Below are 14,879 nucleotides of genomic sequence, written 5' to 3'. Positions count from 1 at the left end.
TTTTGTTTCTATTTGGTCTATTTCTGCCCTAATTTTGATTATTTCTTGCTGTCTACGCTTTTTGGGTATATCTGCTTCCTTTTGTTCTAGGGCTTTTAGCTGTGCTGTCAGGTTGCTGATGTGAGCTCTCTTAGAAGCATTTAGGGCTATGAGTTTTCCTCTCAATACTGCTTTCTTTGCATCCCATAGGTTTGGGTATGTTGTGTTTTCCTTTTCATTGAATTCTAGAAAATCCTTAATTTCTTTCTTTATTTCTTCTTTGACCCTGCTATCCTTTAACAGAGCGTTGTTTAGTTTCCATGTGTATGTGGGCTTTTTGTTGTCTTTGTTGTTGTTAAAGACCAGCCGTAGACCATAATGATCTGAGAGGATGCATGGGAGTATTTCAATCTTCTTATATCGATGGAGGCTTGTTCTGTGTCCAATTATGTGGTCAATTTTTGAGAAGGTGCCATGGGGTGGTGAGAAGAAGGTGTATTCTTTTACTTTAGGATAGTATGTTCTGTATATATCTATTAATTCTAGTTGGTTCAAAGTCTCTGCTAGTTTTGCAGTGTCCTTGTTCAGTTTCTGTTTCCCTGATCTGTCCATTGGTGAGAGTGGGGTATTAAAGTAGGGTTCCTTTTATGAATGTGGGTGATTTTGTATTTGGAGCATATATGTTAAGGATTGAGAGTTCCTCCTGACAGATTTCCCCTGTAATGAGTAAAAAGTACCCTTCCTTATCTTTTTTGATAACTTTTGGTTGGAAATTTACTTTATTCGATATTAGAATAGCCATTCCAGCTTGCATCTTGGAGCTGTTTGCTTGGAAGTTTTTTTCCACCCTTTTACTCTGAGATAGTGTCTGTCTTTGTCTCTGAGATGAGTTTCCTGTATGCAGCAAAAGGCTGGATTTTGTTTATGTATCCAGTCTGATAGTCTATGTCTCTTTATTGGGGAGTTGAGACCATTTATGTTAATAGATATCAAGGAATAGTTGTTTCTGTTTCCTGCCATTATTGCTTTTTTGGGTTGAGTTGTGTCTGTGTTTTTTTTCTTCTTTTAGTTTTCTTGTTTAGGAGTTTTCTTGTTTTTACTAGGCTGTATTTTCCCTCCTTGTATTGGGTTTTCCACCTATAATTCGTTGTAGTGCTGGGTTTGTGGTCAGATATTGTGTGAATTTTGATTTGTCTTGAAATATCTTTGTCTCTCCATCGGAGGTGATTGATAGTTTTGCTGGGTATAGCAGCTTGGGCTGGCACTTGTGCTCTCTTAAGGAGTGCATGATGTCTGTCCAGGTTCTTCTAGCTTTCATAGTCTCTATTGAGAAATTGGGTGTGATTCTGATTGGTCATCCTTTATATGTTACCTGACCTTTTCCCTTACTGCTTTTAGTATTCTTTCTTTACTTTGGGCACTTGATGTTTTTACTATTATGTGTCGGGAGGTATTTCTTTTCTGGTCGAACCTATTTGGAGTTCTGAAGGCTTCTTTTATGCTCGTGGTCATCTCATTCTTGAGGGTAGGGAAGTTTTCTTCTATGATTTTGTTGAAGATATTTACTGTGCCTCTTGGTTGATACTCTTCTCCCTCTTCTATTCCTATTATCCTTAGGTTCGGTCTTCTCATTGTGTCTTGGATTTCCTGGACATTTTGGGTTAGGAGCTTTTTGTTTTTTGCATCTTCTCTGGCTGTTTTGTCTATGTTTGCAATGTTGTCTTCTGCCCCCGAGATTCTCTCTTCGATCTCTTGTAATCTATTGGAAATGCTTGCTTCTGTGACTCCTGATTTCTTTTTTTTTTTTTTTTTTGGTATTCTGACTCTAGGGTTATCTCTTTTAGCATTTTCTTTATTGTGCCAATTTCTGTTTTAATTTCCCTCTTCCATTCCTTTATTTCTTTGGTTCTGTTTTCCTCTAGTTCTTTGAATTCTTTGAGTGTTTTTCATGTTTCTTCTTTAAAAGCTTCTGAATCTTTTTGCTTTTCCTCCCTTTCTTGTTTAAGTATCTCTATCAGCATCTTGAGGTATGATTTCAGGTCTGTGTCTTCTTTTTCTGGAGTGTTTGGAATTCCGATGTTTGCTGTTATGGGAGAGCTGCGTTCTGGTGTTGCTAGATTGTCTTGGTTTCCTTGGGATATACTCTTTCTCTTTTCTCTTGCCATTTTGTTGTCAGTGATATGTTCTTGCCTTTCCCTTGTATCTGGTCTGTGTCCCTGGTTCTCCACTGGTCCAGGTGTCAGATGGGCCAAGCCCTGTTTTTTGCCTCAGAGTCGTCGGGTGTGAGCGCAAGTTCCACTGTTCTGTTTCTGGTTGTTGGATCAGGCACAGCAGGGCAGGGCAAGGCACGGGGTGCACTTTCCATGTGCACTCCCCAGAAATCTCTCTGCTCCCCGGCAGCCCAGGTCTCCCACCCACCAGTTGCTCAGCCTCCAAGTCATTGTTACTGATAGCTGAGTAGTACACCATTGTGTAAATGTACCACAATTTTTGTATTCATTCATCTACTGAAGGACATCTGGGTTCTTTCCAGCTTCTGGCTGTTATAAATAGAGCTGCTATGAACATTGTGGTGCATGTATCTTTGTTGTATAATGGAGTGTCTCTCGGTTATATGCCCAGAAGTGGAAGAGCTGGATCTTCAGGTAGTACTATGTCCAATTTTCTGAGGAATCACCAGACTGATTTCCAGAGTGGTTGTATCAGTTTACAACCCCACCAACAGTGGAGAAGTGTTCCTCTTTCTCCGCATTCTCACCACCAAATGCTGTCATCTGAGTTTTGGATCTTGGCCAATCTGACTGGTGTGAGGTGGAATCTCAGGGTTCTTTTGATTTGCATTTCCCTGATGGCTAAGGATGTCAAGCACTTCCTCAGATGTTTCTCAGCCATTCCATATTCCTCAATTGAGAACATTTTGTTTAACTCTGTACCCCATTTTTTAATAGGGTTGTTTGATTCTCTGGTGTCTAACTTTTTGAGTTCTTTGTATACCTTGGATATTAGGCCTCTATCTGATGTGGAGTTGGTAAAGATCTTTTCCCATTCTGTTGGCTGCCGTTTTGTTTTCTTGACGATGTCCTTAGCCTTACAGAAACTTTGCAATCTCATTAAGTCCCATTTGTTAATCTTTGACCTTAGAGCTTGAGCCATTGGTGTTTTGTTCAGGAAATTTTCTCCTGTGCCTATGAGTTCTAAGGTTTTTTCTACTTTCTCATCTAATAGTTTTAGTGTACCTGGTTTAATGTGGAGATCTTTGATCCACTTACACTTGAGCTTTGTACAAGGAGATAAGAAAGGGTCTATTTTCATTCTTCTGCATGCTGAGTGCCAGTTGGACCAGCACTATTTGTTGAATAGGCTGTCCTTTTTCCATTGAGTGTTTACAGCTCCTTTGTCAAAAATCAGGTGACCATATACATGAGGGCTCATTTCTGGATCTTCTATTCTATTCCATTGATCCACATGCCTATTTCGGTACCAGTACCATGCAGTTTTCAGCAAAATTGCCTTGTAATATAGCTTGAGGTCAGAGATAGTAATTCCCACAGATGTTTTCTTGTTGTTGAGGATGGATTTTGCAATTCTAGGTCATTTGTTATTCCAGATGAAATTGCACATTGATCTTTCCAATTCCATGAAGAACTGGGTTGGAATTTTGATGGGGATTGCATTGAATCTGTAGATTGCTTTTGGTAGGATGGCCATTTTTAAAATGTTGATCCTTCCAATTCAAGAGCATGGGAGATCTTTCCATTTTCTGAGATCATCCTCAATTTCCTTCTTTATAGGTTTGAAATTCTTGTCATACAGGTACTTCACTTGCTTAGTTAGAGTCACACCAAGGTATTTCATAGTTTTTGTGACTATTGTGAAGGGTATCTTTTCCCTAATTTCTTTTTCCACATGTTTGTCCTTTGAATATAGGAAGGGTACTGATTTGTTTGAATTAATTTTATATCCAGCCACTTTGCTGAACTTGTTTATCCGCTGTAGGAGTTCTCTTGTGAAATATGTGAGGTCACTTAAGTACACTATCATGTCATCTGTAAAGAGTGATGTTTTTACTTCTTCCTTGCCGATTTGTATCCCTTTGATTTCCTTTTGCTGTCTAATTGCTCCAGCCAGGACTTCAAGTACTATGTTGAATATGTAGGGGAAGAGTGGGCAGCCTTGTCGAGTCCCTGATTTTAGTGGGATTGCTTCAAGTTTCCCAACGTTAAGTTTGATGTTGGCTGTTTGTTGGCTTTATATTGCTTTTACTATGTTTAGGTATGGACTTTGGATTCCTGTTCTTTCCAGGACTTTTAACATGAAGGGGTGTTGAATTTTGTCAAATGCTTTCTCAGCATCTAGTGAGATGACCATGTGATTTTGTTCTTTGAGTTTGTTTATATAATGGATTACATTGATGGATTTCCTTATGTTAAACTATTCCTGCATCCCAGGGATGAAGCCTACTTGGTCATGGTGAATGACGGTTTTGATGTGTTCTTGAATTCGGTTTGCAAGGATTTTTTGAGTATTTTTGCATCAATGTTCGTAAGTGAGATTGGTCTGAAGTTCTCTTTCCTTGTAGGGTCTTTGTGTGGTTTAGAAAGGAGGGTTATTTTAGCCTCAAAAAATGAATTAGGTAGTATTCCATCTGATTCTATCTTGTGGAATAGTTTGGAGAGTATTGGTGCTATGTCCACAATAAATGTCCGATAAAATTCTGCACTGAACCCGTTTGGACCTGGGCTCTTTTTGGTTGAGAATCTTTTGATGACTTCTATTTCTTTAGGTGTTATGGGATTATTTAGATGGTTTACTTGGTCCTGGTTTAACTTTAGGATCTTGTATCTGTCTGGGAATTCATCCATTTCCTCCAGATTTTCCAGCTTTGTGGAGTATAGACATTTGTAGTAGGATCTGATGATTTCTTGAATTTCCTCAGTTTCAGTTGTTATGTCTCCACTTTCCTTTCTGATTTTGTTAATTTGTATACTCTCTCTTTGCCCTCTAGTTAGTCTGGCTAGGGGTTTATCAATCTTGTTGATTTTCTCAAAGAACCAGCTCTTGGTTTTGTTGATTCAATGGTTCTTTTTGTTTCTATTTGGTCTGTTTCTGCCCTATGTTTGATTATTTCTTGCCGTCTACTCCTCTTAGGTGTATCTGTTTCCTTTTATTCTAGAGCTTTTAGCTGTGCTGTCAAGTTGCTGATGTATATGCTCTCTCCAGTTTCTTTTTGGAAGCGCTCAGAGCTATGAGTTTCCCTCTTAGTACTGCTTTCATTGCATCCCATAGTTTTGGGTATGTTGTGTTTTCGTTTTCACTGAATTCTAGAAAATCCTTAATTTCTTTATTTCTTCTTTGACCCTCCTATCATTTAACAGAGCCTTGCTTAGTTTCCATATGTATGTGGGCTTTTGGTTGTCTTTGTTGTTTTTAAAGACCAGCCTTAGACCATGGTTATCTGAGAGGATGCATGGGAGTATTTCAATCTTCTTATATCGATTGAGGTTCGTTCTGTGTCCAATTATGTGGTCAATTTTTGAGAAGTTGCCATAGGGTGCTGAGAAGAAGGTGTATTCTTTTACTTTAGGATGATATGTTCTGTAGATATCTATTAATTCCAATTGGTTCATAGTCTCTGCTAGTTTAAAGTGTCCTTGTTCAGTTTCTGTTTCCATGATCTGTCCATTGGTGAGAGTGGGGTATTAAAGTCTTCCACTATTATTGTGTGGGGTGAAATATATTTTTTGAGCTTTAGTAGGGTTTCTTTTATGAATGTGGGTGCTTTTGTATTTGGAGCATATATGTTAAGGATTGAGAGTTCCTCCTGACAGATTTCCCCTGTAATGAGTAAAAAGTGTCCTTCCTTATCTGTTTTGATAACTTTGGGTTGGAAATTTACTTTATTCCATATTAGAATAGTCACTCCAGCTTGCATCTTGGGGCTGTTTGCTTGGAAGTTTTTTTCTCACCCTTTTACTCTGAGATAGTGTCCGTTTGTGTCTCTGAGATGAGTTTCCTGTATGCAGCAAAATGCTGGATTTTGTTTATGTATCCAGTCTGATAGTCTATGTCTCTTTATTGGGGAGTTGAGTCCATTTATGTTGATAGATATGAAGGAATAGTAGTTGCTGTTTTCTGCTATTATTGCCTTTGTAGGTTGAGTTGTATCTGTGTCTTTCTTTTTTTGCTTTTTTTGCTTAGGAGTTTTCTTGTGTTTACTAGGATGTAGTTCCCCTTATTTTATTGGGATTTCTACCTTCGTTGTAGTGCTGGGTTTGTGGTCAGAGATTGTGTAAATTTAGATTTGTCTTGAAATATCTTCGTCTGTCCATCTATGGTGATTGATAGTTTTGCTGGGTAAAGCAGCTTGGGCTGGCACTTGTGCTCTCTTAGGGTCTGCATGATGTCTGTCCAGGCTCTTCTTGCTTTAGTCTCTGTTGAGAAATTGGGTCTGATTCTGATTGGTCTGCTTTTATATGTTACCTGACCTTTTTCCCTTAGTGCTTTTAATATTCTTTCTTTGCTTTGGGCACTTGGTGTTTTGACTATTATGTGTCGGGAAGAATTTCTTTTCTGGTCCAACCTATTTGGAGTTCTGAAGGCTTCTTTTATGCTCGTGGTCATCTCATTCTTAAGGGTAGGGAAGTTTTCTTCTACGATTTTGTTAAAGATATTTACTGTAACTCTTAGTTGATATTCTTCTCCCTCTTCTATTCCTATTATCCTTAGGTTTGGCCTTCTCATTCCTGGATCTCCTGGACATTTTGGGTTAGGAGCTTTTTGGTTTTTGCATCTTTTCTGACTGTTTTGTCTATGTTTTCAATGTTGTCTTCTGCCCCCGAGATTCTCTCTTCCATTTCTTGTAGTCTATTGGAAATGCTTGCATCTGTGACTCCTGATTTCTTTTTTAGGTGTTCTACCTCTAGGGTTATCTCTTTTAGTGTTTTCTTTATTGTGTCAATTTCCATTTTAAATTCCTTCTTCCATTCCTTCATCTCTTTGGTTTTGTTTTCCTCTAATTCTTTATGGTGAGTGTTTTTCTTGTTTCCTCTTTAAAAGCTTCTGATTTTTTTTGCTTTTCCTCCCATTCTTGTTTAAGGATCTCTATCATCGTCTTGAGGTATGATTTTTGGTCTGTGTCTTCTTTTTCTGGAGTGTTTGGTATTCTGCTGTTTGCTGTGATGGGAAAGCTTGGTACTGGTGTTGCCAGGTTGTCTTGGTTTCCTTGGGATATGCTCTTTCGCTTTCCTCTTGCCATCTTGTTGTCAGTGATATGTTCTTGCCTTTCCCTTGTACCTGGTCTATGACCCTGGATCTCTGCTGGTCCAGGTGGCGGATGGTCGGTGCCCTGTTCTGCGCCCCAAAGCTGCGGGTGGGAACAGAGGTCCCAATGCTGAATTTTTGGTCCCTGGATCAGTCAGGGCAGGGGCGTGCTTTCCGTGCGCACTCAGCAGAGATCTCTCTGCCCCCTGGCTACTCGGATCTCCTTCTCAGCAGGCCTTTTCCTTTTGGGACTGCTCGGAAATATTTTTCATTCGGTACATTCTAATCACTTTTCCCCTCTTGAACTCCTTTCAGATCCTCTCCACCTCCCCTTCCCACCTACCCACCATGATACCGCCCTTTCTCTCTCTCTTAAAAAACATAGGGAGAAAGCAAAATACAACACACACACACATACACACACACACACACACACACACACACACCACACATACACACACACACACACCAAACGAAACAAAGCAAAACTCCTCCCATAAAACAGAAACCAAAATATACAAGCAATAGACCAGTAAGACCAAAAAAAAAAAAAAATAGCTGAAATAATCCAAAATATGACAAAAAAATTTGCAAAAAACTACTGAGGTTGTTTCATGTTAATCAACCATTTATTTCTGGGCATGTGGTTAATGCTCAGAAATGTGGCTAATATACCCAGAAACTCCACTAGATACAAGTGGAAGAATTTCTTTAATTTTTAAGTATATATGTTATGAAATGCACAATAATTAAATTTTATAATTTAATACACAAAAAATATAACTATGACCTAAAAGGGAAATGGCATCATCTGAAAATCAACTGGAGCTAGAAACAGCACCATAGACTCATGACTTAGTGTACTCAGTAAAAGCTATCCTCATCTCCAAGTTCCTTTTCCCTCCTCGCCCTGAAATACACTGCTGACACATGAGCTTAACAAGATTTCCAACTGGAGCTGTATTTAAGAATAACCACATAGACTGGGGTGAAAAAGAATGCTTTCATATAAGAATGCTAGATAATAAAGATAATAAAAATGAAGTAAATGTGAAAAACTAACGTGTACTTATTTACTTAGTCAGTGAACTTTGGTAGAAGCAAAACCCATCAAGGAAACAGATTTGGCGACTACATGTGCACCCAGCCCCACAGATCACCAGCTGTCTGTAGTGGCTACATCTCTGTGGTAGGAAAGCTGAGCTGTCACCACTTTAACCTAAAGAGCTTAGTATTTGTATCCATTTACAACAGCATAATCAACTATCGTATAACATGTCAGCAATACAAAGTATTCACAGCAAAAACAATTGACATGAATTTCATGGAGCCTGGAGCTCTAATAATTAATTTACTGGAAACTCAAGAGGGTAAAGGACAAATGGTACCATTAAGAAAGCCTATAATGGTATCATAAATGTGCCATTAATGATGCCATTAATGAACAAATCTAAAAGGTATGATCATATAGGTCTACAAGACTAGTGAGCTTCTAGTTACTTCAAAAGACAGTTACACAAGGGAAGACCACAACCTTGAATTTTTAAAAAAGAATAACAAAATGCAATGTATGTCCCTCAAAGTTAGGATAATGTCTTCCATAGTCTCTGAAAAAGTACTTGTAGTAGGGAAATATGGATACAGATTATCAAACATCGAGGAACCATCAATTTCATTGGGCATGATAATCGTATTGTAGTTATGTAAGAACCCCATACACTTTAGGACATTCACTTGAGTCCTCTGCCTAACACAAGTACCATATATAACATGTTCTAGACACAGGTCAAGTCTTCCCCGTGCTCAGGAGAAGGTGTGACCAGCAGCAGCACTGCAGTCTCCCGGAGGACTTCGGAGGACTTTGACTCTGTTCAGCCTATGCTTTATTTGCTCACTTTAGGACTCAGTGAATGTGTACATTCAACTTTACCTGGTTAAGTCATAAGAATAAAATTATAATATGCAGAAAGGGGGCATAAGAAAAATAAAGGCTTGTCTTTTTGTTATAATTTTTTGTGAACTTTCATGAATTTAAGTATTCAGCACATCAAAGTTCTTTAGCTAATGTACAAAGTTAAGCATTGACTTTAAAGAGGTGGAGAACTGCCCTGTGGGCAGTTGGAGCTGCTACTCACTTCAAGCAGTGCTTCTGTCAACCTCTGGAGGCTTCCGTCTTTCCTTCCGAACTCTTCCATAGTGCTTTGGGCAGTCAATCTCTCCTTACAAAGTTTCCCCTGCATAGACTGAAATGACAACAGTGGCAAACCATAAAGCAAGCATGTTCACACACAGAAGGCACAGTTTATCTAGCATATTCTCAGTACTTAAGATCTTCTCACCTCCCTAACCCCTTCTGTGATGAAACTGTCACTATATTAGGTCCAAAGAATAGGAAAGCAACAGCAAGGCGTTTTGAATGTCTGTGAAACATATCAAATTGAGATTTTTATCCAGTTCTATACTATAAATAATTCTTATTTTATTAATTGGTGTATTATACATTAGGAGTGTGTTGGTAACAAAGCAATACTTAGCTACATTTTTGTGGCTTTTCATCATTAATAGCTAAGCTCTGCTTTCTGTGTATACAGTCCTGAGTAGTGAATTAACTCTGAAAGTTAATCTTCTTACTCCGTTATAAAATTATATATCATGTAGATGAGCTGCAAATGTAAAAAAAAAAATTCCTGCATGTGACAAAGAAGCAAAGTGGATGCCTTAGTAATCCCTGAGTCATTCCAGCTGACTCCGGGTTTTTATTTTACATTCCAGGAAGAACGTCCATAAACTCCATGCTTACTAGGGTCCCTAGGTGTTTCTATCAACCTTCCCTTTGTAGTTAGACCAAAAAATTAACAAATTTATGTCCAGAGAAGGTAAATCGTTTTTACTACAAGTCTATTTATTCTTGACTAAAAATGCTTCAGTACGCTGACTAGCCAAATTCCCTCAAATGTATTTGGCAATACAATACCAAAGGAAAGCTCTCTGAATATATTTTTGATACCGCAATTGCTTTGTAACTTCATTTGACTGAATGATATATGGATATTTATTACCTACTTGAAGATTTATGCTTCCTAGCCTGACAAGATTATTTATCTATAATCCAAAATTCCAATAAAATTTTGATATGTGGATTTATTAGAATTATAGAGAAAATTAGCATAGATAAGTACTTTAAGGCTTACATTTTTAACAATAAAAATTGAGCCCAGTGAGATTATTTTCATAATTCTGTACTGCAATCGCCTAAAAATTTAGTGTTTTGCACTTTGACCAACTCAAGTCATGTTGACTATGAATGACAACTACATACTGACAAATGTGTTTTCATGTAAGACTGAAATTAAGACAGTTGTAAAATAGGTTGCCTCTCTTTCTGGAGAACTTGGAAGTTTATGGCACTCATGTCACAAGAAGGAAAACTGAATTTGAGAAATGATATTATGTTCACATGTCATTCTGGCTGGGTATTAGGAGTACTTGAAGAGCAGGCCCACAGACATACTTCTATTTCCTGGTAATAGTCTACCTACAGTGCTAAAACTGCTGGACAAGAGCATGTCCCCTAATATAGCAATCACTATTCTACAATTACGAAAGCATGTATGCATACGAGTTAAAGGTGAGTTAGTTGTGTTATATGCTGTCAACAGATTAAAGAACAAAATCTGATTATCAATCCCAGTTCATGTAGTACCAACATCATGTCTATTTCAATCACCCAGATGAACAGTTGTTCTCGTATTGTACCTAATGTTCATAAGCTATTGCAATATTTACCAGTATTTATAAGCTCAAATGCATAGTATGTTTATTTTCATGTATGAATTCAAAATACCAAATTATTAGTTATTTTTCTACGCAGATAACCTATAAAATTTGATAGAGATTTCAATAAATAAATAATATATGTTATTTCAAGGAGAATTTTCAAAGTATTTTTGAAATCTTGTGACTTTAAAAATGTATTTGTTTCAAATAGCAGCTCCCTACTATGTATAAACTAATGACCCATTAGTCAAAAAAAATAGTTGGCTACTAATCTGTTTGTGCTTCATTCGCTATGTCAAGGGTTAATAAAATTAAAGCATTGAATTGGGTTTTAAATTTAAAAATATTTCTTATGTTCCAGAATTAATAATTTTAAGAGTCTACTAAGTTCATAATCCATTGGCATTATGAGCATTTTTTATGATGAAGAAGTGCTTGTACTGTTTCTAAATAAGTCTAAAAATACACAAATAACACAAGTGAAGGAAAATCATATGTGTTTTAACCAACAGACTTTACATGATCTGTAAACCTAGATAAAAAGTCATTTCAAAAAGAAGAAAAAATATTAGTACTGCATGAATATACACAAGTACATGTGCATGCACCCATGTGCGTGCACGCGCATGCGCGCGCACACACACACACACACACACACACTTCCCTCTGGCTATCTTCACAAAATATCTGTTCATATTTTACCACCATTACACCAATGTCAGGACCACTCTTTCACATGAAGCCCTGTTTGTCACTGCCCTCTATCCTACTTATGTTTTAAATTAGTACTTTTCTAAGAGAACAAGTAATAGAACTTGATGTTCAGTTTCTATTTTCCCAACCCACCCCATTACACTGACTTGAGACTTGTTTTGCTTATGAACAAAATTCAAGAACTGTGTCCATCATGTAGGTAGGGGCTGGCATAGAGATAATAACTGGCAAGTGAATAAAAGAACTAAAGACCTATTGGTTTCCAAATGTTTGGAGTGTGCATTGTGTCCAGTGTTTTGGGAAGTTCTAATCCCCCAGATGAGGTTCCATTTCAAAAAAAACTCAGTAAAATGAAGACATAACATACATGTCATCATTTAGTGATAGAGAAAGAGTAACACTGTCATTAGGAGAGAAACTAAAAGGAGTACTGTGAATTCTACTTAAATGCTGAGGAGTATAGTTCCACACAGTATTAAATAATGCCCTGTAGAATCTCCACAGTGGAGAACATATCTGACAGATGGGCATAGGCACTTTAAGCACTCAAATTTCCTATGACAGCATGTATACATATACAAGCATGGTATGCATGCTCAGGATTCTTAGATGATCTACAAGAACAGACTGTGGGATACCATAGTTAGATGAATCCGACAACTAACAGACACTACATTACTTCTGTAACTGAGCTTCCCATGACTAGCAAGCACTGTAGGTACTACAGTCCAATGGCAGTAGGGAAGCAAAATCAGAAAACAAAACAAGAGGTGAGACAGTGGTACCAGAGATCTCATTATTAGGTAGTATAGACGGGAAACTGGGGAGAACACTACAGAATTCTGAAGAAAATCTCATGTAGTAAAAGAACACACAATGAATAGAGTTGGGTTGTGAATGTTTCCAGTTGGAGCTAGTATAGAAATGTTAAATGGCAAGCAGACTAACAATACTCTGTTCATTCTTAGGATTACATCTCTGGCAACCTGAATCGAATAAGCTCTCAGCATCAGAGATAGACTACAGTCAGAGAAAGCAGCAGAGAAGATAGAAGAATCTGACCAGCCCTTTGAAGAACTGTTGGCCAAGTACAATTTTCTCTTATTAGTACATTTTCTTCCTTCACAATTTCATACATGCACTGTGAATTCTGCTCAGATTAATATTAAACTTTATCTCAAGTACCATTAATTTTATATTTTATATAGATAGATATATACTTTAATGCTTTTAGGAGATAAAACCAGTGAGAGTAAATTAGCATGGAGAAACATTAAAATATGTAAAAGACATTCCTTACCTGAATTTCTAAAATCATTCTGTTAATTTCATCCTGCTGGCTTTCTATTATCTAAAAGAACAAATAAATTAGACTGAATCTTTCAGATAACTTTTTAAAAAGCATCAATACTTCTAGAAAGTTCAAAAGAGAATTAAAAGTTTACTTGTAAATGTCTTTATTTTACAGAAGCATTCTTACTTAAATATCCTTTAAATTGCAAACTGACTTTGAACACCAATAAATAAACTGCAAACATTTTCTTATAGTTCTTAATGATACTTTCCTTTGAGAGAGATTCTAAATAACTTAGAGGAAAATATCTCCTGTTGTGTGGGCTTTTTAAGTTTAAATAATTTATAATTTATTAAGCTGCTATCTCCTTTCCAAATCAAAGTGAGCTAAATATTTTATAACCTATTAACTATCACTAAAATTATAAACCACACAGAAAACCCTAAGATGCACACACCACCCCACAGAATAGATGTGCTGGCTGCTCTCGGTGCCTACTGACCTTACTGGCTGTGGCATTCTGCTCTCTGAGATTATCATTTTCACTCTGAAGCTGTTTGGCATCTAACATGGGAAGGCGGATTCCATCTTCAAGGCATTTTTCTACTTTTTGTTGTAAGCTGTTGTTTAGAAAAATAAATTTCATGAATATTTTAGTTAAACAATTAGATTTATAGAAAACACACAAATAGCTATATATTTTACAGCCATAAAACAAGCCTGTAATTAGACAGAGGTTGGTCATTGTTTTAGAAATGGTGATCCTAAGTCAGAGCGTCCTTATGTCCCACTGAAGTCCATCTTACAAAGCTCAACTATAGGATCTAAACTGGTTCCTTCCTTCTATAGATGAACGGAACCAGTAACATATCTCTTGACCAAGATGAATAGGATAGGGAGATTGAGATCCTTTTCTTTACTCTGAGCATGGCCAAAGTCTGGCTGTAGGGAGTGTTGTTGCTAAACCAGCAGAATTATTTTCCCTTCACTAATAAGAATGTGGCTCCACCATGCTAACAACTTATCTTGCTTAGGTTTGCCATACTGTTATGACAAATGATGCAACAAATGGAAGCTCTTCTGACGTATTAAAATTAAATCAGTGTCCTCCAATGCTGTCCCACTGGGTATATCAGCCACATGTAAGGGCAGACCCCATGCCCAGAAGTAGCTGCATAGCTAGATAACACAAAACAAACTCAATGATGTTCATTTAAACTTTTGGTCTCATTTTGCTTTGTTTGGGCTTTTTAAAAAATCTTAATTAGTCTGTTGCTTCTTTCTCTCTCTCTCTCTCTCTCTCTCTCTCTCTCTCTCTCTCTGTGTGTGTGTGTGTGTGTGTGTGTGTGTGTGTGTGTGTGTGTGTGTGTGTGTGTTAGTTTTGTTTAGCTTGTTTGCTTTAGAGGCAGAAAGAAATTTTTTACAATAGAAACAGGCAGATCCTGGAGCTCAAGGCTAGCTAGCCGAGGTCACTTGGCAAGTTTCTGTCCACTTAGAGATCCTGTTTCAAACACCAAGGGGACAGATCCAGAGGAATGATACCAGAAGCTGACCCCCAGCTGTCATTCACAAATACACCCACATGCACATTTGAAATCTTTAAAGTTTATAAGAGTCAACAATAAGGAGGGATATGCTGTGCTGTTACACACCACCAAGCTTTCTTTCATGATACATGTTTGAATTATGTAGCAAGACTATTTCCAAAAGTAGAAAAGCTCTTAAACAGCAAAATTACTTGAACTTTCTATTTCTATTGAAACTTTTATTAATCTATCAATTTCATAATTAAAAAGTGAAAAGATTAGAAGCATTATATAAAATGCAATGATATAATTCAACAGTCACATAGATA

At 37.3% G+C, this 14,879-nt stretch overlaps 1 protein-coding gene across 1 annotated transcript in view; it reads right to left on the bottom strand.

The window, feature by feature from the left end:
• Nucleotides 1-14,879, bottom strand: part of CEP85L (centrosomal protein 85L) — a 112,556-nt gene that overhangs the window by 12,168 nt on the left and 85,509 nt on the right. The window contains exons 9-11 of the mRNA XM_080938237.1: nt 13,527-13,644; nt 13,031-13,081; nt 9,375-9,482 (exon numbers count right to left, since the gene is read on the bottom strand). Coding sequence (XP_080794363.1) covers nt 9,375-9,482; nt 13,031-13,081; nt 13,527-13,644 — 277 coding nt within the window. The remainder of the gene's footprint in view (nt 1-9,374; nt 9,483-13,030; nt 13,082-13,526; nt 13,645-14,879) is intronic.

This window comes from Micromys minutus, assembly GCF_963924665.1.
Source record: "Micromys minutus genome assembly, chromosome: 25".
In the NCBI taxonomy this organism is placed as follows: Eukaryota; Metazoa; Chordata; class Mammalia; order Rodentia; family Muridae; genus Micromys; species Micromys minutus.
This window is presented reverse-complemented; position numbering and strand designations above follow the sequence as displayed.